The following is a 23,473-nucleotide window of genomic DNA, read 5'->3' as shown; positions in this document are numbered from 1 at the left end:
AATAGGTAGGCTTCTGGGATCCTGTGATTCTTTAGCATATGAAAATCCTTTTGGAAACTTTCCCTTCTCTTTAGCTCCCCCAACTCGCTAGTATATAATTACTGACTCCTTACAGTCCGGGAAGCTCTTTCTGCCCAGGGGTCCTGTCCCTTTGCTTTAATAAAGCCAGCATAAAAAAATAAAACACCTTTTTGCACCAAAGACATCTCAATAATTCTTCCTTGACTGTTGTCTCCAAACCCCAACACTTCAAATCCCATCAAATCCAAACTAGATTAACTGCATGATTCTTTTGAACAGGACCTTCTGATACTTCAATAGCTAGACCAGGCTCATGTCAGAGTAGTACTTTAGTGAATGCTGGCTAACAATGATCATTTAGCCTAAACTCCTATCAAAACCAAAAAGCAAAAAACAGTACAGCTCCATGAAATACGTAACTTAAATATAGCAGCCATTATTCTTTCAAAGTTAGACATCTGATTGTCCATCAGTCACTTTTAGTTTCAAATGCACTCAGTTCTTACAAGTTTCTTATAGAGTGAATATTGGTGATGAATCATGTTTCATTTGCCAGTGATCACAAGGGAATTACAAACATATTAGGAGAAGGTATTTACTCCTTAACATAAAGAGCTATGTATATTGATTTCTGTCATGTGGAACAGAGGATATGAGCCTTTCAAAAAGAGCACGCCAAATTGTGAAAGCCTGTGATTATGGTGTGCCAGGAGGTGCTCGTGGGAGCTGAGCAGCCAAGCAGAGGGTGTTAATCCTCCTACGACTTGCAAGATGGTGGAGAATTAGGGGTTGTAACTAGTACAAATGATAGGGTGGGATGCTGTGGGTGGGAGCTAGTTCACAAGCCATTTGGAATCGAGTTCCCCAGTGTCTTTGGCATGTGGAGTGGGCACAGACAACCACTGACCTATAGGATGACTGTTTATTCTTTGTTAGATGGTGTAGACCAGTGCTTCTCCGGCATCAGTGTGCATACAAATCATTGAAGATTTTGCAACAACGCAGGTTAGCAGGCCTGAATAGGATGGGCAGAGATTTGCATTTCTAACAATCTCTCTTATCTCGCTGCCACAGACCACACTTTGAATGTTGATGCAATAGAGAAGACCTGTTAAATCTTTCGTTCTTAGGGAGGAAAATGGAAGGAGAGTTAGAATGTGGCCTCACTGGACATCATAGTTTTGATGTCTTTTCCCAGACCACAGGGAAGGGTCTGCTTTCTTTCCTTCCTGATGAACTTTGACTACAGCACTGTTTTAGTGTCATCTGGTATTTTGTTTTGCTTGTTCTCTATTTGTTTGCTTTTAATTTGTGTAATACCGTTGGGCCGAGAGAAGAGGTGTGTTTGTGATCACAGTCTGGTTTCGCCCTTAGAGGGCTGGCTCAGAGGGCCAGACATCTGGGTTCCTATCTCAGTTCTACCAGGTCACTGTGTGACCTTAGAAAAATCACTTAATTCCTCTGGGCATGGTTTCCCTACCTGGAAAATGAAACATTGGACTAGATGATCTATAATTACCTCTAATTCGATGCCTCTCAACTAACTTTCTAAAATTTCAATTTTTTTTCTCTTACATAAGAGACAAAATTAAATGGATTATTTTGAGACTAATCTATACAATTAATTCCTGAGCGTTGCACAGGAATTCAAAAGTAAATACCGAATGAATGGTTTGCATATAATAATGATCTTGGAACTACGGATGGCATAAGATATATTCTACATGAATTGTCCTACCCCACCAAAAAAAGAAAAGTTTTGTTATTCTGTTGGGGAAGGATTAATAATACCATTCACTTGCAAAGGGTCCCAGATCTCTGTCTGGTGTTGTGTAACTAGCATAATAATACTAATAGCTCGCTTTTATTGACTGCTTATGTCATATCAAGTACTGTTCTATGAGGACCTATCCATTAATATCAATCTAATCTTCACAATAATTCCCAGAAGTATGTTTTACCATTAGATTTCATTTATACATGAACATAATCAAGACACAGAGATGTTAAGTACCCCTTGAGGCTCACAGAGCTAGTGAGTGGAACAGGAGAACCCTCATCTCGGTCTTCCAAAGGCCAAAGACCATATTTATAACTACTAAGTTAGGCTGTCCCCACACACAGCCTGACCTATGGCGCCCCAAGTATCTACGATAAACTAAAGCTTGGGAAGAGTAGACTGAATTTTTAACTGGCCTGAAAACTCATCCTAAGAAAGGGTATAATAATATACCTACGATATTTTAATGTATATAAAACAGAAGGGCAATATACAAATCCATGAAAAAATGAAAATATGTAGCTACAGACTATTCACAGAATAAACACAAGTCAAAAATAAATATGACGATGTCTTTATCCTCATCCAGGAAAATCTACTTTAAAATGAGAACCCATGTTTTGACCAACAAATTGTGGGTCAAAGCCAATACTTTTATTGTTCGTGAGTGTGTGGGTCAGAGCAAACATTCAGACACTGTTGGTGGCAGTATAAATAGGCACAGATTTTTATATGCTAAAAAATTTGGAAATATCTACTCAACGCTTAAAAATGGAAATAGCAATTTTAAGAACCTAGTCTAGAGAAATACTTAACATATGTAATTGCATGAAGAAATGGGTACAAGGATTTTGAGTTGACATTTATTATAAAAAATACTAAATGATCTAAAATGTATTAATTTTGGACTTAGTAAATTATAAGAAGTATATATGCAGTATTTGAAAAAGAGTATTATCTATAATGCGCTACCATGGAAATTACTCATCAAATGTAATTAAATGAAGAAAATGTGTCATACTTTAAAAATTCATTTTCATTTTGTAGGAGAAACTTCTAGCTCTTCACGAATTCATACATACATATCCATACACATGGGTGCATGTGTGTGTGTGTGTGTGTGTTTAGATGTCTGAATATAAGGATGATGCACACTGAAGTAGCCAATAGAAGTTGCTTTTAAAAATAAGAGTAAGCTTGAGAAATACATACTTCTGTGTTTTTTAGTAATCTTACAATGAACATGTATTAATGTTATAACTTAAAAAAAAAAAACTTCTTCCAAGGCACCTCTGGACCCTTACGTTCTCAAATATTTATCGGTACACATTTTTTACATATCTTAGGGAAAGCCAGAACGAAGCAATTAAAAGCAGTTCAGAATCTTGTGGGACTGCTGAATTGTATCAAGGTGTCTCTGAAAATGTCCTTTTTGTATCTGTTTACTTCATTATTCAATCATATGCTGTAATGTTTAGGGGTGAGATGACCTATGTTATTAATTGAAATAATTTGAATGGGACACCGAATATCATGCAGAGTAAACTATGCTTCCCCAGACTCTAAGGCAGCTACGTGACATAAATAAAAACCTAGCATGTTGCGCCATAAGGAGATGCTCTTTACAACGTGAATTGGTCTCAGAAGCCACGAATACTTGAGAGTTACCAGCCCTTCCTCATTCCTTTTCTCTCCAAAAGCAATGTGAAGTAACGGATTTGTGGGTAAAGGTGTCACAGACGAAGCCCCAAATCAAAGTAATTTTTACAAAACAAAAGTTTACTTCCTGCTCCGCTAAGTCCGATGCAGGCAAGTGAGAGTCTCTCATGCGGTGATGCAGGGACCTTCCATCTCGTGGACCTACCACCATCCTCCTGGCCTTGGAGATCTTTGCTTCCAGCCAGTGATGGGAAGAGCAATTGTGCGGGAGGCATACCCACTGTAGCCCTAGAAGCGGCACAAATCTTTTCTGCTTATGTTCCTTTTGTAAGAATATGACACCACCACCACCACCGATGGCAGAGAGCTAGGAAGTACAGCCACGTGCTGGCCACCGCAGCCCAGAGACAACGGTGTATAGAAGAGAAGTAGGGATCTCTTAAGGAGCTGGGTCTTCCTTAAGATAACACTAGCAACGGACAAAAATAAAATTTCTAAAAACAGCCGTTGGAAATCCCGCCTCCTTCTTCCCTTTTGTTAAGGATTCCAAACAAATGTCTGCTCTTTTCGCTGATAACTACTTAAGAAATACAACTGAGAACATTACCGTTTTCATTCTGTACCAATATACTGTGGTCATGCCATTCTGAAAACGCGATCCTGAAAATCATGTCTTGGTCATTTGTCACAACCTTACCCTCTGCTTTTTGTGCAAAAACATCCATTACGGTAATTTACTTGGAGAGATGATTAAATCCACCCATTCCACCCTGATTTTTATCCATGTACCAATCAAATGAACCCCACAGTCAAATTGTGGCAGTACTTGACTTCGTGCATAAAAGGTATAAATGAAAAGGTCTGGTGAAATCAAATGCCCAATGCTAGCAGATAATGTTTTCATTTTAATTAATCCTGACCTTGTTTTTCTGTACCCTAGTTCTTTCCTGTATTTATGTTATTGTTACTCTCTTTAAATAGTAAACACTATCACTCTCTCTCTAAAAAATAAAAAATAAACTCCACACTGAGCATGGAGCCTGCTTGAGATTTTCTCTCTCTCTCCCTCTGCCCCCTCCCCCACTCTCTCTCTCAAAATAAAAAAAAAAGTAAACACGATCAAGATAAAAGTTATTGCAGTTTAATTTTAACAGAATATTGACAATTTTGAGTTTATAGATGTTGACGTTTGTTTATCTTTTGAAGGATTTTCCTGTTAGTTTGTGCAATAATCCCGAATGTTATCCTGAGTTACTTATTAACTTTTAATTTTTCATTTTTATCAAAATGTCTATTTAGAACCAATATTCCTAACATGTTGACAATAAAAATGTATTCTCTAAAATCGTTCTTTACCCAGGTTTTCACTTTAGTACTTGCTCACGAAAGGTGGCTTCCTGTGCCGCAGCCGGGCATATACGGTAAGCACTTGAGAGAATAGTCATATCAAATAAGATCTGTCTGTTCTCTGTGTGTTACTTTCCTTTGTATATTTGCACATTTTGAACATGGTCCTGTTTCACTCTGACCACATTTTAGAAGCTGTGCACAGGCTAAAATTGCATCAATTTCATGCTAATAGAAAACACCTTATTTTGATGTCTTGCCTACATTTTACTGTGTTTGGTATCACAAAATTTTATATTTCTGATCATCTTAGTTAAAATTTTCTCTTTTTTGTGCCCCAAAATGATTTTTTGTAACTGATGTTTTCACGATGTCAAATGTAGAAAAACACGTCCTAACTATTGTCTTCGCGGGATTTTTGTTGTTCATCTGTGTTTCCTACTTTCCACATTTTCTGTGGTTCACCTGAGTGTGAAAAGAGAAGAAGAAAAGATTCTAGTGTTTATGGATTGCCTCCCGCACACCAGGCTTCTTATCTAATCAGGAGCAACCTCTTTGTCCCTGGATGAATGTGCGGCCCTTCTCCATGGACATCTACAGTTGGAGCACGGGTAAGCGTGTTCGCAAGACACGTGTGACAATCTGTGCAAGATTTTCCTCGAGTTTATGCCATGACCCCAGGAGGGTCATACTGTAACAAACTCATTAATTTGTAAGTTGCACAATTGCTTGGTATGAAATTCCTAGCTCTCCTCTGTCTAGTTTAATAGAGAAATAAACATGAGAAGACCTTAGGCAGCAAATATCTCCACCCTTCTGGGAGAAGTAGTGGCTTGGAGGGGAAGCTGCCTTCGAGAGGGTTCTCTCCTCCCCTCGTCGGATGGAATAGATTCTTTCAGCTCCTTTTTTAGAATAGAGATGAGAGAATCCTTCCAAGATTGACCTAATTGGGTGGTTTGTTTTCTAGAAAACCCCTCCTCAGGCATGTTCTAATAAGCCCCACTGGGACTCCGTGTTTCTCCTCAGACTCCCCGGTCTGCTCCCTGCCTCCATAACCTGCTCTCTATGCCATCTCCACATCTTGAGCTGTTGCTTGGAACCAGCTGATTTTTCAGGGTCCTTCCTTCCCCCCTCTGCTGCTACACAAGGTGGCCCAGAGTACAGTGGGGAGAAGCTGAAATACAGAGGTGAATGCCAGGAGCTTCTTCATTGTCACACTCGTTCTGCTTCCTTCTAGGTTCCCCTGAAGGACCTGATGGTTTGGGAATTAGGGCAGTGCTGGGATTCATGAAATCCAAATAATGCCAAGTTTTCCGGGGCCGTAATGACCGGTGTTGTTTCAGAGGTGTGCTCTGTGGCTGGTTGTGATCCTGATCATGTGTCCTGCTGGGGATGAGAGCAGAACTGGGGAACTGCTTTGTCCCCTTCCCAGTGGAGTGGGCATGCACTGTATCTCGCAGCCCACCCCTCCAGGGAGCCCTTAGACGCTACCGACTAGGCTGAGGCCATAGGAGAATAAAAGCGCCTTTTCTGAGGATTCTGCCACCTTTGCAGTCAGGAACAGGAGTGAGGGTTCTGCAGCTCCCACAGGCACTCCCAGAAAGCACGATCTTGCCCAACCTTGAGGTATTTTCCCCTTCTGGGGTCCCTGAGTCCAAACGTGGGAGCTAACCAAGCCACCTTATTTTACTTCATCATTAATTCCTCTTAGACGTGGAGTAACATCTACCCTTCAGTGGACTATCACTCTGTTAACTATTCTTTTTAAAGTCAGGTAAGGAAATTCAGTCTTGTCTAAATATGAGCTGATTGTTATTCTGCTATGGGGATAGTTTGAGGAAAAACCAAAGCTAAGTTGATTGAACATGTTGCTCACAAATAATGTAAGTAGGTATAGAATTCAGTTAATTTCATTTTACATTGTGCAAAGCGGCTGCATGAAAGCAATAACCTTGTGGATGGTGAAGCTAGATACAGAATAGGAAATTTCTGCATGACGGACTTAGGTTACATAGGTAGAATAACCTTCTTAAGCCAAAGAACTTTACACTGGGGTGTATTATGGAGGGGCTTTACATTTCAGGAAAACTGACGTTGGTTTAGTCCTTATGTTTCTGTCAATAGAACCACAATACGTAGTCTATGCTGCCCATACACAGTTCTTGCATTACTTATAACTTGGAGAACAGTGTCAGGCACACAGAAAGTACTCAGCTTTTAAATGTGAGACGTTCCCAAACCTGGACTCACATGTGAGTGAATGTGCCTGTGTATGTGTGTGTGTGTGATGAGGTTAGAGGAAGTGCAGAAAAGAGAAGGCATTGTTTTGTAGAGGATACTCTTTCTCGTCTTTAATAGTTTGTTGTAGTTCTGTGCTCTTTTTAATCCCTCCAAGCTCTTCAACAGACTGTGCTCTTTTCCTGGAAAGACATCAAAAGGTCGGGAGGCCAAATCTGCCTCAGTAGTCCTTCAACAACATATTATCCACAAGATCACATTGTAGACTTACATTGTTGTGAAGACTTTGAAAAAACTGGCTTAAAGAGGATAATGGCCAATAAGGGGAGTGATTTCTAGGGACCTCCTGGAACCGCAAAAAAGGAGGGCTTGTCAGATTCATACAGTCATAGGCTATTCAAGAAACTGTTAAAGATCAGTGATTGTTAAAGATCGATAACTGATTTAAGTTAATGAATGTTCACCGTGCAGCAGGAATGTGCTCAATATATTATCTCGATTAATTCATTGAATTAATTAATACACTTATCTTAATTAAAATGTATTATCTCAGTCTTCTCAACAACCTTGTGAAATAAATACAATCACTCCTTTCAAAAAAGTGGTAAAATAGGGCTTGAGAAGTTAAGAAATATATTCAGAGTCATACAAAGAAGTACATGTGTATGTCACCCCCTAAGCCCATGCTCTCTGATTGCTATTCTATGCTGCCTTTCAATATTTGGGGATTTTTTTTTGGGGGGGGGGTTGGATTTTTTTTTTTAGAATCTGGCTCAAGACAGAATGCAGAGAGCTCATTAATGTTTTGTTTTCTCATATTTCATCAAATTGATATCCAGTCAGTCAAAAAAATATTGAACACCTACAACGTTCCAGGCACAGTGCATGATCCAATATATGATCTTTTCATCACTTGCTAGATCAAAAAGATTCCTTCAATCTGAGGGTATATTTTGTTAGATGAATTCTTAAGTACAAGTAGCTAGCCCTCATTAGTCATTATGATATCAAGAGGTAATATTTCAATATCCCAGATAAATGTCCTGACAGATATTACTGCTATGGTGAATTACAAGATAGTATTTCCCAAGGTTTCTTATAAGACAACCTAAATGTAGACAATTAACCCGAATATAGATTTTTCTATGTAATCAAAATCTTCTAAGACACCACTCAAATATTGGAACTGTTGAGAAGTCTCTAGAAATACTGTGGAAGAGGAAATAAGAGATTTCGGGAATTGGGGGTTGTAGAAGAGAGATAAGGAAAACTGGGAATGGAAACAGAATGTCATAAAGGGGACCAGGAGAGAAAAGAGATCAGGATAGAGACAATGATAGAATGAGGTAGAGGAACCAAGACGGGGAGACATAATCATCAAGAGAGGGGGATTCAGAGCAAGGAAAGTTACCAGGGATAAAGAGGGTCATGCACGACAAGGGTCAGTTCTTCAAGAAGACATAATCCTTAACACGTACGCACCTAACAACAGAGCATCAAAATACATGAGGCAAAACCGATAGAATTGAAAAGGAGAAATAGATGAGCCTACTGTTGGAGTTGGAGACTTCAACATCCCTTTATCAGCAGTAGACCCAGCAGACAGGAAATCAGTAAGGATACAGTTGAATTCAACAACACCATCAATCAATTGGACATAGTGAACATCTATAGACTACTTCATCTAACAACAGCAAAATACACATTCTTCTCAAGCTCACATGGAACATTGACCAGGATAGATCATATTCTGTGACATAAAATACAGCTGAACAAATTCAAAAGAAAAGAAGCCACACAATGCACGCTCTCAGACCTCAATGGAATTAAAGTGGAAATCAGTAGCAGAGAGAGAGCCAGAAAATCCCCAAATATTCAGAGATTAAGCAACATTCTTCTAACTAACACATGGGCCAGGGAGGAAAATCTCAGAAACTTTACAATATTTTGAACTAAAGGAGAAACAGAAAAGGGTTATGCTGAATAAATTGGTTATAACAAAAATTATTTTTTTAATTTCTTGGAGGCAAACCATCTAATACTTCAGTTGAACTAAGGATTTAAAAATAGCTTTCATTTTAGGAATGCTGTGTGACTCATGCCTACAGCATTAGAAAAGTTTGTCAGCTCATCGGATCTCAAATTTTACTTTTGAAACCTAGGCCCCATCTCGTACTGACAGGTTTGTTCCTGTGTAAAGAAATGATTTCAATCTTAGATATTTACTTTGAAACCATGAAGACACTGGATAATTTATTGGTCATCAAACGGTTGGCCAGTTTTTAAATTGCTAACTTGTACATACATATAGGATGTATCATTTATAGCACAAAGCAAGGTCTGAATGTTACATTTGGAACTGAGAGGCATTTAATTTCTCTTTTAGTTCCTCCTCTCACTTCTGTCAGTCCTAGCAAATTTAATCTGTTGCATTCAGGTAAGATGCTTTCTTTTTATTTTTTAACTTTTTAAAGTTTACTTGTTGATTTTGAAAGAGACAGAGAGTGTGAACAGGGGAGGGGCAGAGAGAGAGGGGGAGAGAGAGAATCCCAAGCAGGCTCCACACTGTCAACACAGAGCCCGGTGCAAAGCTCAAACTCACAAGCCATGAGATCAAGACCTGAGCTGAAACCAAGAGTCAGACGTTTAACCGACTGAGCCACCCAGGTGCCACAGGTAAGATGCTCTCAATATTATGTGGGATGAAATAACAAATGGGGAAAAAAGAAAATGGAAGTATCTTTCAAGTGTCCAATGCTTCAACATTTTGGAGATTCTAGTAATAGAGGGGCTTTTTTTGTTTTTGTTTTTTTGTTTTGTTTTGTTTTGCCTCAGGAAGAATGTCCTTAATTAGGCAACCAAAATTTAAGCAAGCTAGAAATTCCAGACCCAGTACAAGGAGAGTTCAAAAATTCAATATTTAGGCATTCACTTATTCTTGTATATTCATTCATTCATTCATTCATTCATTTGTTCACTCAGTAAATATTTGCTAAGTGCCAGAATTACAAAAATGAGTGCCCTTGTTCCTTATTCACAAAGGGTGTGTTATCACCCACTCCTGTAAAAGAAAGCAGACTTTCAGTCCATAGGGCAACTGTTCCTAACCTTAATGTACTCGTTAGGCCCCCTCCTTTCTCTTGTCTGCCCCTTTAAGTTTCAAAGAGATTCATACTTGGCAAGTAATTTTTTCCCCTTTATGGAACCCTTTGGAAGCTAAGAAAGGAATTAAGGGAGGACTGAATAAAGAGATTATGCTTTTTATGAGATGCGGGTTCAAATGCATTTTCACAACTAAACATTTCCATATACTCTGTATATTTTCCACATAAACATTTTTATTTTTTTAATGTTTTTATTTATTTTTGAGAGAGAGAGGGAGAGAGAGAGGGAGAGAGAGAGAGAGAATATGAGAATATGAGTGGGGGAGGGGCAGAGAGAGAAGGGGACAGAGGATCCGAAGTGGACTCCATGCTGACAGCAGAAAGCCTGATGTGGGGCTTGAACTCACAAGCTGTGAGCTCACGACCTGAGCTCACGTCAGATGCTCAACCTACCAAGCCACCCAGGCACCTCCAAATAAATTTAAAAGGCTGTCCTCGCACAGCATTGTTCCAGAAAAAAAAAAAAAAAGTCCTGATAATGTGTTAGAAGTTCATAGTATAGTCATTAGATTCATTTGTGACCTGATGATCTAATTTATTGATAATCATTATTCTAAAAAAAGGCATTTAATGCTGCTTGAGAGGGATCTAATGGGGATGTCCTTCAGGTCCCAATTAGCTGCTCAGAGAAATTTTCCTTGTGTTGTATTTCAGTGAGGTTATCCCTGCCCACGGCCTGGTCCTCACTTTGTAGATCCAGCTTTGGAAATTTTGTTTAGTATATACATTTCCATCTGTCTCATACTATCCAAACTGAAAAGGGGGGGGGGGAGAAAAAGAACCATGAACAAATCTGAATGGAATTATTTATCATTAAAAAAACTGGCAAGAGCTTTGCTTGGTAGCACATTTCCTCTTTGTCACAATATCTGCACAAGAAGGCAGATTAATACCTCCTGGTTAATTGGTGAGCACGGGCTCAGAGCAGAGGCGGGGGGTTCACTGGAGACCCGACAGCTAGGGTGGCTGATTGCTGATCATGCGAGCCATCTGGACCGTGGGTCCACACTGGCCAGGAGGACAGCTCTCTCAGATCAGCAGGCCACTTTTCCCTGGACGGTGCTGAAAATGTGCTGGCACACACTGGCCCTCGGGGATCACCCCCTTCTCTACCCCTCAGCCTTTCTGTAGACACGTATCCTGCACACCTATTACATGTGGGTCCCCTAATTACAGTTGGATCCTCCTCCCCGAGTCCCAGGAGGTTGCATCAAAGCATCTCGAGTGGAGTCTGGGATGTACTCACAGCCCCCACCTACACGTTCACTGTGGTTGTCATGTTTCCTCCTCCAGTTCTTCTCATCCATTATGAGTGGATTTGCAAGTTCTAGTTTTCAAGAAGCAGTGTTATTGCTCTTATTTTCAGGTTCCTCAGGGAGCATCTCATTGATTCTCCACTGGAATTAATGACAGCTGGACCAGGGTGGGTTTTTTTTTATGTTTATTTATTTTTGAGAGAGAGAGAGAGAGACAGACAGACAGACAGAATCCAAAGCAGGCTCCAGGCTCCGAGCTGCCAGCACAGAACCGTGAGATCATGACCTGAGCTGATGTCCGACACTTAACTGCTCGAGCCACCCGGGCACCCCTGGACCAGGGTCTTAAAACAGCAGCACCCTCCTTGTTGTAATCCTGGAGAGCCTTTTCCTCAAGAGGCAAGCAGGTACAAGTTCAATCGTTCAGCCTCAGGTTATTTTTGCCCAGTAAAGGCACTGACAAAATGTGTGCACTAGAAAGATGCTGATTTCTACGTGGTATATTGCACACTGTTACTGAGGACACAAGGACAAGCCAACTATTATTTGGTTCATCATCAATTCATAGAAGTCTCAAATACCCACTCGACTGCCAGAGTATTGCTACAGCAATCTGTGAATGACAAATTCACTAAATTATCTCTTTGCCAAAAAAAAAAAAATTAAATTAGCTATCTATCAAGCATTTGGTGATCTTTCTATTGCTGAAGTGAGGCAGAGTTCATTTTTTGGTAAATGGTTGTTTATAATGGTTTTGAATCTCACACAGGGCACGTGATACAAATGCTAAGCCATCACACAAAGAGTGAGTCCTCCAACATGGTGTCATTCCAGGTATGGCCTTTCCTAGTTATATTAGTACCTGTATACTAATTAGTACCTGGATTAGTACCTTGAGATCTTGAGATATAGATAGATAGATAGATAGATTGATAGGTAGATAGATATAGATATAGATATAGATATAGATATAGATAGATATAATGTTTCTTTAATTTTTGACAGAGAGAGCAAGCTGGGGAGGGGCAGAGAGAGAGAGGGAGAGAGAAATCTCAAGCAGACTCCATGCTGTCAGCACAGAACAGAATTCAGGGCTCGGACTCATGAATTGTGAGACCATGACCTGAGCCAAAATCAAGAGTCGGTTGCTCAACTGACAGAGCCACCCTGGTGCCCCTGGATTTGCTTTCTGAATGGGAGTAGAGATGAGGTGAATTACAAATCGTGCATAGAGAGCTGCATCTTGACATGTCTTCACACAGATCCATACACACCACAGCCTTCAAATCAAGTGTGAACGCCTAACCTCACACACATTTACACCCTCTGCACACAAAGTCTAGACTCGTGATGCATGAACACTGGGCAGCCCACCGGAACACCAATTCCTACGAAGCTTGTGTGTTATTATTCAAAACAACTTTTTGGTAAATCAGTAACTGAGAGCCCATCAGTAGATTGCTAAGTGGCCAATTGTCGGTTTGTATCCATCACCCATTGGAAAATATAGTCAGCAGAGCCCATACGTAGCACACCCACTGATTCCTTGTTAGCAACCTAAACGATCACCAAAAATGCTCCTTCTTTCATGGCATAAGCTTCTGTAGAGCACAAAGATGGATCTCCATTGCCGAACGCAGAAGAGCCGATATTTCTGTTGAGAAACCGAATTTTCACACCTCTTCTCGAGGCTCCTCTAATCCTCATGTCTGGAGTTCTTCCAGCACTGATTACCTCTCCACTCCAGCAACTTCTCTGAATAATCCTGGCGTGTGCAGCTCCAAGATAATCTGTATTTCATGGTTACTTTCTTTTCTCTTTTGGCTTGACACTCTTCCTCCCCCTTACACTGTCATTGGCTTTAGGTAATCTGTCTCCAATGACACGACCCTCTCGTGTAAAACTCGTTGTCAGGTTAAGTGATTAACTTCAGGTGTAACTAGATTGTTAACGTCAAAAGTTTATCTGTTAAAAATGACAAAATGTATACTGCAATGCCTGGATGTTTTTCGACAATTCTGTCCCAAGTTATCCATTTTATCTTTTTCATAGTGAAATGGGGGAAAATCAGACATCAGTCACAGAGTTCATTCTACTGGGATTTTGTCTTGACCCAGGGATTCAGATGCTTCTCTTTGGGCTCTTCTCCCTGTTCTATGCCTTCACCCTGCTGGGGAACGGGCTCATCCTGGGGCTCATCTGGCTGGACTCCAGACTGCACACCCCCATGTACTTCTTCCTCTCCCACCTGGCCATCGTTGACATAGCCTATGCCTGCAACACGGTGCCCCGGATGCTGGTAAACCTCCTGAAGCCAGACCAGTCCATCTCCTTTGCTGGCTGCATGACGCAGACCTTTCTTTTCTTGACTTTTGCTCTAACAGAATGTCTTCTCCTGGTGGTGATGTCCTATGATCGGTATGTGGCCATCTGCCACCCGCTCCGATATTCTGTCATCATGAGCTGGACAGGCTGCATCATCCTGGTGGTGACTTCCTGGGCATGTGGCTCCCTGCTGGCCCTGGTCCATGTGGTTCTCATCCTGAGGCTGCCCTTCTGTGGGCCTCATGAAATCAACCACTTCTTCTGTGAGATCCTGTCTGTCCTCAAGCTGGCCTGCGCTGACACCTGGCTCAACCAAGTTGTCATTTTTACTGCTTCTGTGTTTATCTTAGTCGGGCCCCTCTGCCTGGTGCTGGTGTCCTACACGCGCATCCTTTTGGCCATCCTGAGGATCCAGTCCGGGGAGGGCCGCAGAAAGGCCTTCTCCACCTGCTCCTCCCACCTCTGCGTGGTGGGGCTCTTCTTTGGAAGCGCCATTGTCATGTACATGGCCCCCAAATCCCGCCACCCTGAGGAGCAACAGAAGATCCTTTTCCTGTTTTACAGTTTTTTCAATCCTATGCTGAACCCAATGATCTACAGCCTGAGGAATGCAGAGGTCAAGGGCGCCCTGAGGAGAGTGCTATACAAGGAAAATCATTCCTAATTGGAGTGACATTGGAATCCTTAGCCTCAGTAGTCCCCTAGAGCCTTGGGTACTGAGAAACAACTAAGCTCATCACTCTTTTTATGTCTGAGACTGGGTAATCCAAGAAACTGCAAAGCACTCCCTTTTTCTGTCTAGAAAGTGTTTAGGTTTTATTGCATCATTATATTTAATTCTGTCAAACATATTCTTTCATCTAACTGCATAGTCTGTTAAGAATATCTAGAGGAATAAATTTATCTCATCCCCCGCTGTGGGTTCCAAAAAGTTCAAATAGGCACTCTATCTCTGACTTGGTCAGGTATGTTCAATAACAGCAGAACACAGGCTTTGGCAGACGTAGCCACATCAGTGACAATTTTTAAAAATACTGCAGCCACAGAGACTTAGGACCCATTGATACCTTTTTCATTTATACCCCAATTAGGATGTTTTCCATCCATTGTACTTCCTCTTATAGTCAATGCACCTAAATGCCTACTTAGGTTAAGGGGAAAACTGACTTTGTTGATTCAACCCTGTAATCTGGTTTATAATTTCTGGGGTCAGAAAATAAGTCCACACATATTCAGCTGGCATCCCAAGGAATTACCCAACGAAATCCCCTTTCCAGTCTGCCCTGAGCTTTTGATGGCTACTTGCTTCTAAACTCTTCTCATCTGCTCAAGAAGAGTATCTGTGATTTTCTATGAATAAACACACACTCTCCACTTAGAAGTTAGCAAGTCCGGGGCACCTGGGTGGCTCAGTCAGTTGAGTGTCCGACTTCGGCTCAGGTCATGATCTCACACTTCGTGGGTTCGAGCCCTGCATCTGGCTCTGTGCTGACAGCTCAGAGCCTGGAGCCTGCTTCGGATTCTGTGTCTCCCTCTCTCTCTGCCCCTCCCCTGCTCACACTCTCACTCTCTCTAAAAAATAAACGTTAAAAAAAGAAGTTAGCAAGTCCTATAACCCAACTCTCAATTATCAGGTGGGGCTGGAATGTCCCAAGCAGAGGCAACTGAGTGGGGGGAAAAAGGGTTTTAATAATAATAGTAGTAGTCAACATTATTATCACGTACTCACTCTGTGCCATCCACTGCACATATGTAGCTGATTTCAGAGATCATCTCACTTTATCGTAAAAACCCATTTCTCATTAGCATCCCATTTTACAGATGCAAACATTAAGCAAATGCTAGACCTGGGCCCCAACGATCTGACTCCCGAGCCTTCTCTACCTAACACCAAATGTAGTACATCATTATCAATATTATCAACTTCAGAGTAAGACTAATCTACCCCCAAGCTAGGATACGTTAAGTGAATGTGGCTTTCTTCTCAGTCTATTTTTGTGCCACAATGAGGCTGGGGGAGCCAGAGACTATGCATGGAAGGCTTCTTGTCTGGGTTAGTGAGCCCTATGGTCACGGTCACAAAGAACCTTAGGAGTTTCAGAGGAGCACAGAGAGGGTAGGAATGGAGGCTGTTCTCACTGAGGTTCTGTTTAGAACTCAGCATGGTGGCGAGACCCGGAACGAAGGCATCTCCACTTTCCCACCACTCACATGATCGTGCACACAGGTGTGCATGCGTGCACACACACTTATGAAGTGCTTACTAAGGTGATGCCTGTTCTACGCACTTTGCAAGTATTGTCTTTTTTTACAGCATTTTAAAAAACGTTTACTTAATTATTTTGAGAGAGGGTGCAAGTGGCAGAGGGGCAGAGACCGTGGGGGAGAGAGAATCCCAAGCAGACTTCACACTCAGCACGGAGCCTGATGCAGGGCTCAACCTCACGACCTCGAGATCATGACCTGAATCGATATCAAGAGTCCAACACTTAACTGACGGAGCCAGCCAGGCACCTCACAAGTATTATCTTTTTTAACCCTCATAACAGCTCTATGAGACAGGGACTATTATCAACCACTCTTTGGGTGAGAGAACACAGACACAAAGAGATTGAGTAACTTAACCAAAACGTTGCAGCTGATACGCACCTAATCCAGGATCAAACTTAGGTGATCTGACTGCCAAACCGATAGTCATAACCACCCACCAAGTAAAAGTCAAAGAGATTGTGAGGTTCCAGAAGAAGGAAATTGAAGTGGAGAAAGGGAGTAAGAAACTCAACCTCTAGCCAGAGATAGATATCGGGTTCCAGATAAAAAGGGTACTTATGTGTGCTAAAGAAGGCAGCTTGAGCCCTTGTCCGGGTGCCGTGCTGTGCGGTGAGCCGCTCTGGTCTGTGTTCCCAGCCAGGCGGTGCAAGCGTCCCCTGCAGTGGGCGCAAGAAGATGGCCACAGCGGTGGCACCCTCCAAATGGGGCAGCGGCCTTATCCAGGTGAATGAGCGGCCCCTGGAGATAATCGAGCCACGTTCGCTGCAGGACGAGCTATTGGAACCTGTCCTGCTGCTGGGCAAGGAGCGACCTGCCAGGCCGGAGGCCTCTAAGTCCGTGTGGTGGTGGTCACGTGGCTCAGACTTCCACAATCTGTGGTTCCATCTCCAAAGCCCTGGTGGCTTATTATCAGAAATATGTGGATGAGGCTTCCAAGAAGGAGGTCAAAGACATCCTCATCGAGGACGACCAGACCCTGCTGGTAGCTGAGCCCCAGCACTGCGAATCCAAAATGTTTGGCATTCCTGGTGCTTGTGCTCGCTACCGGAAATCCTACCAATAAACCATCATGATGATCAGGGTTCACCTGTATAATCAGTTGTCATGGGACTTAGGGTTAAAAAAAAAAAAAAAGGCAGCTTGACTTTATACTGGACTAAAAAGAAAGGTGAAGAAGTAAAAAAATAATAAGCTGTGACTCCAGGGGTCAGGGATGGAGAAGGGGCCTTTCGACAGGCTGGACAGTAAAACAGAAAACAATGGAAGAGAAAGGTTAACAATGCAGTTTTAAACGGATGGCTCACCAAACTGAAGAGCCTTAGAAAGTGTTCTTGTAACTTACCTAAACTGGATGTACTTTGTAATTCCAATATTTCCTAAAACAGTGTTTAATCTGCCTCCTGACAGATGTTGCTGTGCTGAATGGCGACATTCAGTGAGATGCAGTGCAGTGGGCAGGACAAATCGTGAACAGCTGTCATTCTAGGGATGCATCTCACAGGAAAATAGCTCTCCTAGGACAAGTTGGAGCAGCAGGAAAGTGTGGGACGGAGAAACCATGCCCAGGGAGCCACCTGCATGGACTCCGGACTCTGCAGTGCTCTCCTAAGTTTAGCCCAGGCATCCAGGAAGCCCAAGATCCTGCCCCGGACCCTTAAACGCCCACGATTTGTGGCTATAGACAGGGTTCAAGTCCCAGGTCTACTGGTTGCTAGCTGTGCTCTTTCCAGGGCAGTCTTTTAAGACTGCCTGAATCTCTGTCTCCCATCCATCAACTATGCCTAACGAGAGCCGCCTAGGCTGCCCCACAGGACTGCTGAAGGTCTCAAACAAGAGTGGTGCAAATGGATGCATTTTAAAGACTTGCAATACTACACAAACATATTGCTGTTGTTATTATTAACATTAGATCAGAAATTATTCTAATACTGTCAGACTTGCTAAACTTTTGAGCCTGGTACCAAAGCTATCCCCTAGTCAGGAGGAGCACAAGGGGGGAGGAGGTCACCCAAACCTTTGTCCCCAGAGGCTTCTGCATCTCCCCTGTAGCCCTGGAGGGAATAGCCTTTCCCTGAGGCCAGCCTGCAGCCCGGACTCAGGGACCTCTCTGTGAGTCAGTTGGCAAAGGCACCATGGGGAAACTCTCTCCCTTTGAACCTGTTCCTGGCCCCTCCACCAAGAAAACATGGGGGACCTTTCCTAAAGCAAAGGAGTCCAGATTTCAGGGTTGTTTTGTTTTTGTTTTTTTCAGATTTTGTTTTTGATTTCCAACATGTACCATCTCTAATCTGGGATTTATAGGACCTTTCTCAATTATGTGTCCTCTCTCCCTCAAGAGAAGAACAAGAATCTGCTCATCTCTTCATCCCCAGGATCCAAGCACCCTTAACATACTCACCTGGTAGGTAAATAAAGGACAATTTATCCATTTGTCTCACTTCCGAAATTTCAGCGTTGAACTATCTTCTGGTTTCTACCCTTCTTTACCTGCCTCAAATGGCAGCTTATAGTATAGTGGAAGTTTAACTGTAGCTGGTAATTATTGAGCACTTACTGTAGGTAGACGTGACATAAAATGCTTTAATATAATCTTCACATCAAATCTGTGGAGTGAGCACTGCTACTGTCATTACATAACAATGAGGAAATAAAGTTTAGAGAAATGAATTAATTCACCCAGGGTCACAAAATTATTCACTGGTGGAACTACAAGCCAAGACTAGGCTGTCTGGTTTTAGATCAACTCCGAACTGCTCTTTTGTAGCAGATCCACTGATGCCCACAACCTGAGTGCCTGGCATCAGAACTGTTCATAGTACGTACTTAGTAAGCTTCAACGGAATGAACGAACAAATATTCATTGCATTTAGATTTCTACCCATAATATATGGGCCTGGGGATGGGTTACCCTTCATTCCTCTAATTTAGGATATCTTTTATTCATTTATTTTGACAGAGAGAGAGAGAGAGAGAGAGAGCAAGCAAGAGAGTGGCAGAGAGCACAGGAGAGAGAGAATCCCAAGCAGGCTCCACGCAGTCACGATCTGAGCCAAACTCAAGAGGCAGACACTTAACCGACTGACCACCCAGGCGCCCCTAAGTTAGGGTATCTTCTAGTCCATCAGATGTATCCAACCCTTGCTTTTAGTATATTCTTACATGATGGACATTAATAATTAAGAATATGTTGATGCTCTAAGATTACAGAGAAGAAAGGGAAAAATTAGGATAGAAACATAGCACTAAATATCAAAAGTCCTGGGGGTGCTTACTTATTTCTATCGCAGGAAGCAGTGGTCTCAAAGGAATGTGCCACACTGCCGCGCCTGTGATTCTGGAAGGCCAGGATGATCCTGGTGCCAGATGGGGAGCCATGTGAGGGTGTTGCCCTTGAAAACTGGCAAGAGGGTGGAGGCGATTGCGGGCAGTAACCACTGGAAATGATAGGGTGGGGATCTGTGCCTGGTGGCTTCACTTGCCGCCTGGAATTAGCACCTGCAGCATCTTTGGCATGTGGACCAGGGATTGCCAACCGCCAACCTTCGGGATTGTTGTTTACTATTTGCTGTGAGTATAAAGCATCCGTGTTAAATATGGGTTGTCGAGGGCAGAATTTTGTCTGAAAGGAGGGCAGGAATGTAGTCCCACTGGATGAAAACATGACTCTTCCCTCAACTAGCAGGGCAGGGTCTTACTCTCCGTGCTTTCTTGACAAACTTTATGGGTTCATTTTGATTTGTCTTTTCTTAATCAGTGTTTCTCTGTTTTTTGTTTTAATTTTTACTTTTGAAATCGTTTGATCGCAAAAGGAGGCGGATCCTTGAACATGTCTGGATTTAGTCCACACGGCGCTGGCTCAGAGTTGGGGTGTGTGGGTTCTCAGCTCCCTGCACTAACTCACTGTGTTAGAAAAGTTGCCTAACTCCTCTGGCCTTCAGTTTCCTCATCTATAAAATGAAACGTTGAGCTAGACGATCTTTAAGAGTCTTTCTTATTTTCTAGTTTTCTGTCCCTTGGTTGATTTCCTCTCATTTCATTGGAATTTGGATTTTCATTTTTTCAGAGGAGTAAAAATTAAGTTCCATGTGAAGAAAATGAAATGGACTCAAAGATAACCACATATCCTGGGCCTTAAACATCGTAGGAACTCAAGAGTAACTGCCCGAGTCAGTAAGTGAGTTGAATACTTTAGTGCTCTCTTGAAACTGCATAATAGGAAGTGAAATGCCTTCTCTTTAGAAAAGGAAGTTTTTTTAGCCTCCTTGGATCTTATTAAATAGAACTTTCACTGGGAAAGGTTATAGAACCAGAAATCAAACTTTGTATCTAATTTGGTATTTCTGTTGCCCACATTGTAAGTAATTGTTGTATCTTGTACTTATCGAGCACTTACTAAGTGTCAGGCATTTTACGGAGATATACGCGTTATTATCTCGCCCAAATTTCATGACAATTCTGAGTTTAATGAGCTGAGTGCTTTTTGTTGCACTCATAAAGAAAGAAAGAAAGAGAGAGAGAGAAAGAAAGAAGGAAAGAAAGAAAGACACAGAGACTGAGAGCTTTCCTGTGATTACAAGTACGTGACAGCTGGGGCTCTAATCCAGGTCGGCCTGACTCCAGAAACCACACCCACCGCCACTAAGCACAGGGCCTCTCTGTAGCCTAGACCCAGGGAATCTTTTTCCGTCAATTGTTAGGTAACATTCAAGAAAATCAGCCTGAATGTTCTGAAAACCCATTAAAAAAAAAAAAGGGATAAAAATAGAGCCAGCAGAGTTTTCAATACCTATATAATGAACAAAACAGTAATATACACATCAGTTTTTTAACTGAGCAAAAATTACGTAGATATAAGTGGAGACAAATGAGCCATGCACTGTAGAACGAGTAACAACCACTCGTGAATATGATGATAGATGTACAGGCTCTCTAGTAATTAGAGAAACAAATCTTAAAGCATGAGATACCATTTTTTGCCCGTTAAATGGGACTAAAATAAAAAGATGAATATTTTCCAATGTTGCTGCGCATGTGGGCGATAGTCTGGATGGCAATATAAATTGATTCAGTGATAATTTGGGAATATATCTTCAAAAATTAAAGTTTGCACTCCTTTTAATGCAGCAACTCCAATTCTAGGAACGTATCCTACAGAGATATTCATATATATGTGCAAAATATATACATGTACATTTATTTTAAATTGAAGCATTATTTACAATAGTGAATGTCACAAACTAATATCCTTCAGTAGTGAGTTTGTTAAATAAAACATTATAAATCTATACTTTTTTTTTTCAAATCCAGTATTATTAAAACTATTTGGCAATTTTCGTAGCAGTACAAAGCCTTTGACTATGAACACTGGACACATTAGACATGAGTTTATGTTTTTGGGTTTGGTGTGGTTTTGGGTGCATGTACTTCTTCTAAATCTGCTGCCCTTCCTTCCATTACCAAACGGCAAAGTGCCTTATTTCTCTGTCCACAATATTCTACAAAGTATACTAACAACATCTACATTTAGTCCTCCAAGTAACAAGGCAGGCGTTTGGTATCTGGGGATTCTTGTTTTTTAAATAAGGTTTATCCCTCTAATGTCCAGAGAAGATTCTCATAAAATAAGTGAGTAAAAGAAGTCATATTGTTATAGTACTTTCTCATTCATGTAGAGAAAAAGGGGTGTGTGTGTGTGTGTGTGTGTTTACGGGCATATTAAGGTACAGGAAAATGTTCAAAATGATAAACATTAAAAGGTCAAAGAAGATGACTCTCAAAATGGGAAATGTGCTATGGAAAATAACACTACATTATTATAAAAATTTAAGGTAATCAAGTGTTAGTGTCACAATTTTTATTTTTTAAGTTTATTTTTTTGAGGGAGACAGAGCACGAGTCAGGGAGGGGCAGAGAGAGAGAGGGAGAGAGAGAATCCCAAGCAGGTTCCATGCTCTAAGTGTGGAGCCTAACTTGAGATCATGACTTGAGCCAAAACCAGGAGTCAGACACTTAAAGACTGAGCCACCCAGGTGCCCCAGTGTTGCAACTTAAAAGAAAAAAGGTGGGGGGGAGGACTCAGGTCCTTACACCTTGTGGCTCCCAAGGTTGTCCCGTATGTTGGAAGGAGAAAAAGCATGGAGGCTTTAGTGGGCCTGACCTCCAAGTGGACTGGGTATTTTTGCTCACATCCCATTGGCTAAAACTTGGTCATAGGGTCTCACAAAGACGCAAAGCAGTCTGGGAGATACAGTCTCCATATGTACCCGGGAATAAGAGAAAACTACTTTGGTAAACATCTAGCAGTCTCTGCCACAAGTACTCAGAGGGTCTGAGTTTCTAGCCCTGTGGCCCTTCAGGACCACAGTGAAACTCTAAAGGGTACTGAGAGAAGAAATAGAGACATGTGATCTTCCTCCACAGATCTTTGACAGCAGCACTCCCACTGATCTATACAATCGATGTTTTTATCTTCAATTTTATGTGAAACACCACCCAGATAGAGTTTTAAGACAAATCCCCCGGGACCCACTCTAGTACAGACATTCCAGACTGCTCCTGCTCCCCAGATCACTTCCTGAGGGTCTCAGGGCGGGTATCAGCCCTGAAGCACCGAATTGCGATGGAGTGGGTAATCCTGTAAACCTGGGTTCAGGTATGCCACGATCAGATGGCTACTGTTGTGCTTCCCCATCTATACAATGGTGATGAGATACCACCCACCCTGTCTGTTCCAAGGGGGTGTTGTGAGCTTCAGAAAAGGTGATATACCTGTCAATACTTTTTAAACTGAAAAGAAGTACTAAACATTGTTCTTAGTCCTGTAGCATAGATTCATCAATTCTTTTCTCTCGCCTTTATTTTCCCCTTCCCTGCATTCTCTCTGTATTTTTTAACTGACCCCCTTGCAAGGAGATCAAGGACAGTGCGGCTCTAAGGAAGATATCAGAGAAGAGCCAAAGGAAAGTGTCCGAACAAAAGATGTAACTGGGCAAAAGGGCAGTTTTCAGAGACTGAAATGGTAGCCAACCCCAAGTTAGACAGGTTTATGATCCTTCTTATCCAGAAAGCAGGTTGTTATAGGAATAGGAGATTGGACAGCTGATACTTTAAGAGGGTGGGAAGAATGGAAAGGCTGCATTTCTAGCTATCCAAAATGATGCCTCCAAGGCGCAAGGCGTTGGCATTGAACCCGAAGAGCAGAAGGAAGTAATGACTGAAGTTGGTTATGAGGCAAAGTTCTAAGGGACTGAATGTTCCAGAGCGCAGAAGATATCCAGCATGCCTGGGTTGTTCGATCTTTCTCCATCAGGTCCAGCAGAACAAATTGTTAGTGTGTGTGCAGGGGGAATACTTCTGTGGGCTATGGCAATGCCACTGATAGAGTAATATGACCTCATGGACTATTTGCAGAA

At 41.9% G+C, this 23,473-nt stretch overlaps 1 protein-coding gene, 1 long non-coding RNA gene and 1 pseudogene across 2 annotated transcripts; all 3 read left to right on the top strand.

The window, feature by feature from the left end:
* The first annotated feature begins 11,944 nt into the window (after positions 1–11,944).
* LOC128314688 (uncharacterized) lies at positions 11,945–20,033 on the top strand. The gene is made up of 2 exons (XR_008296558.1): positions 11,945–12,299; positions 18,313–20,033. It is a non-coding gene; the product is annotated as an uncharacterized LOC128314688 (long non-coding RNA).
* LOC106980752 (olfactory receptor 2A1/2A42) lies at positions 13,442–14,459 on the top strand. Its single transcript, XM_015078823.3, has one exon. It carries the CDS (start codon positions 13,468–13,470, stop codon positions 14,452–14,454), a length of 987 nt encoding a protein of 328 aa, XP_014934309.3. The 5' UTR covers positions 13,442–13,467; the 3' UTR covers positions 14,455–14,459.
* Positions 16,728–20,033, top strand: LOC128314687 (40S ribosomal protein S16-like; annotated as a pseudogene).
* Positions 20,034–23,473: the final 3,440 nt, after the last annotated feature.

The sequence above is a fragment of the Acinonyx jubatus genome, chromosome A2 (genome assembly GCF_027475565.1).
Source record: "Acinonyx jubatus isolate Ajub_Pintada_27869175 chromosome A2, VMU_Ajub_asm_v1.0, whole genome shotgun sequence".
In the NCBI taxonomy this organism is placed as follows: domain Eukaryota; kingdom Metazoa; phylum Chordata; class Mammalia; order Carnivora; family Felidae; genus Acinonyx; species Acinonyx jubatus.
The sequence above is the reverse complement of the archived record's forward strand: the minus strand, read 5'-3'. Positions and strand labels throughout refer to the sequence as shown.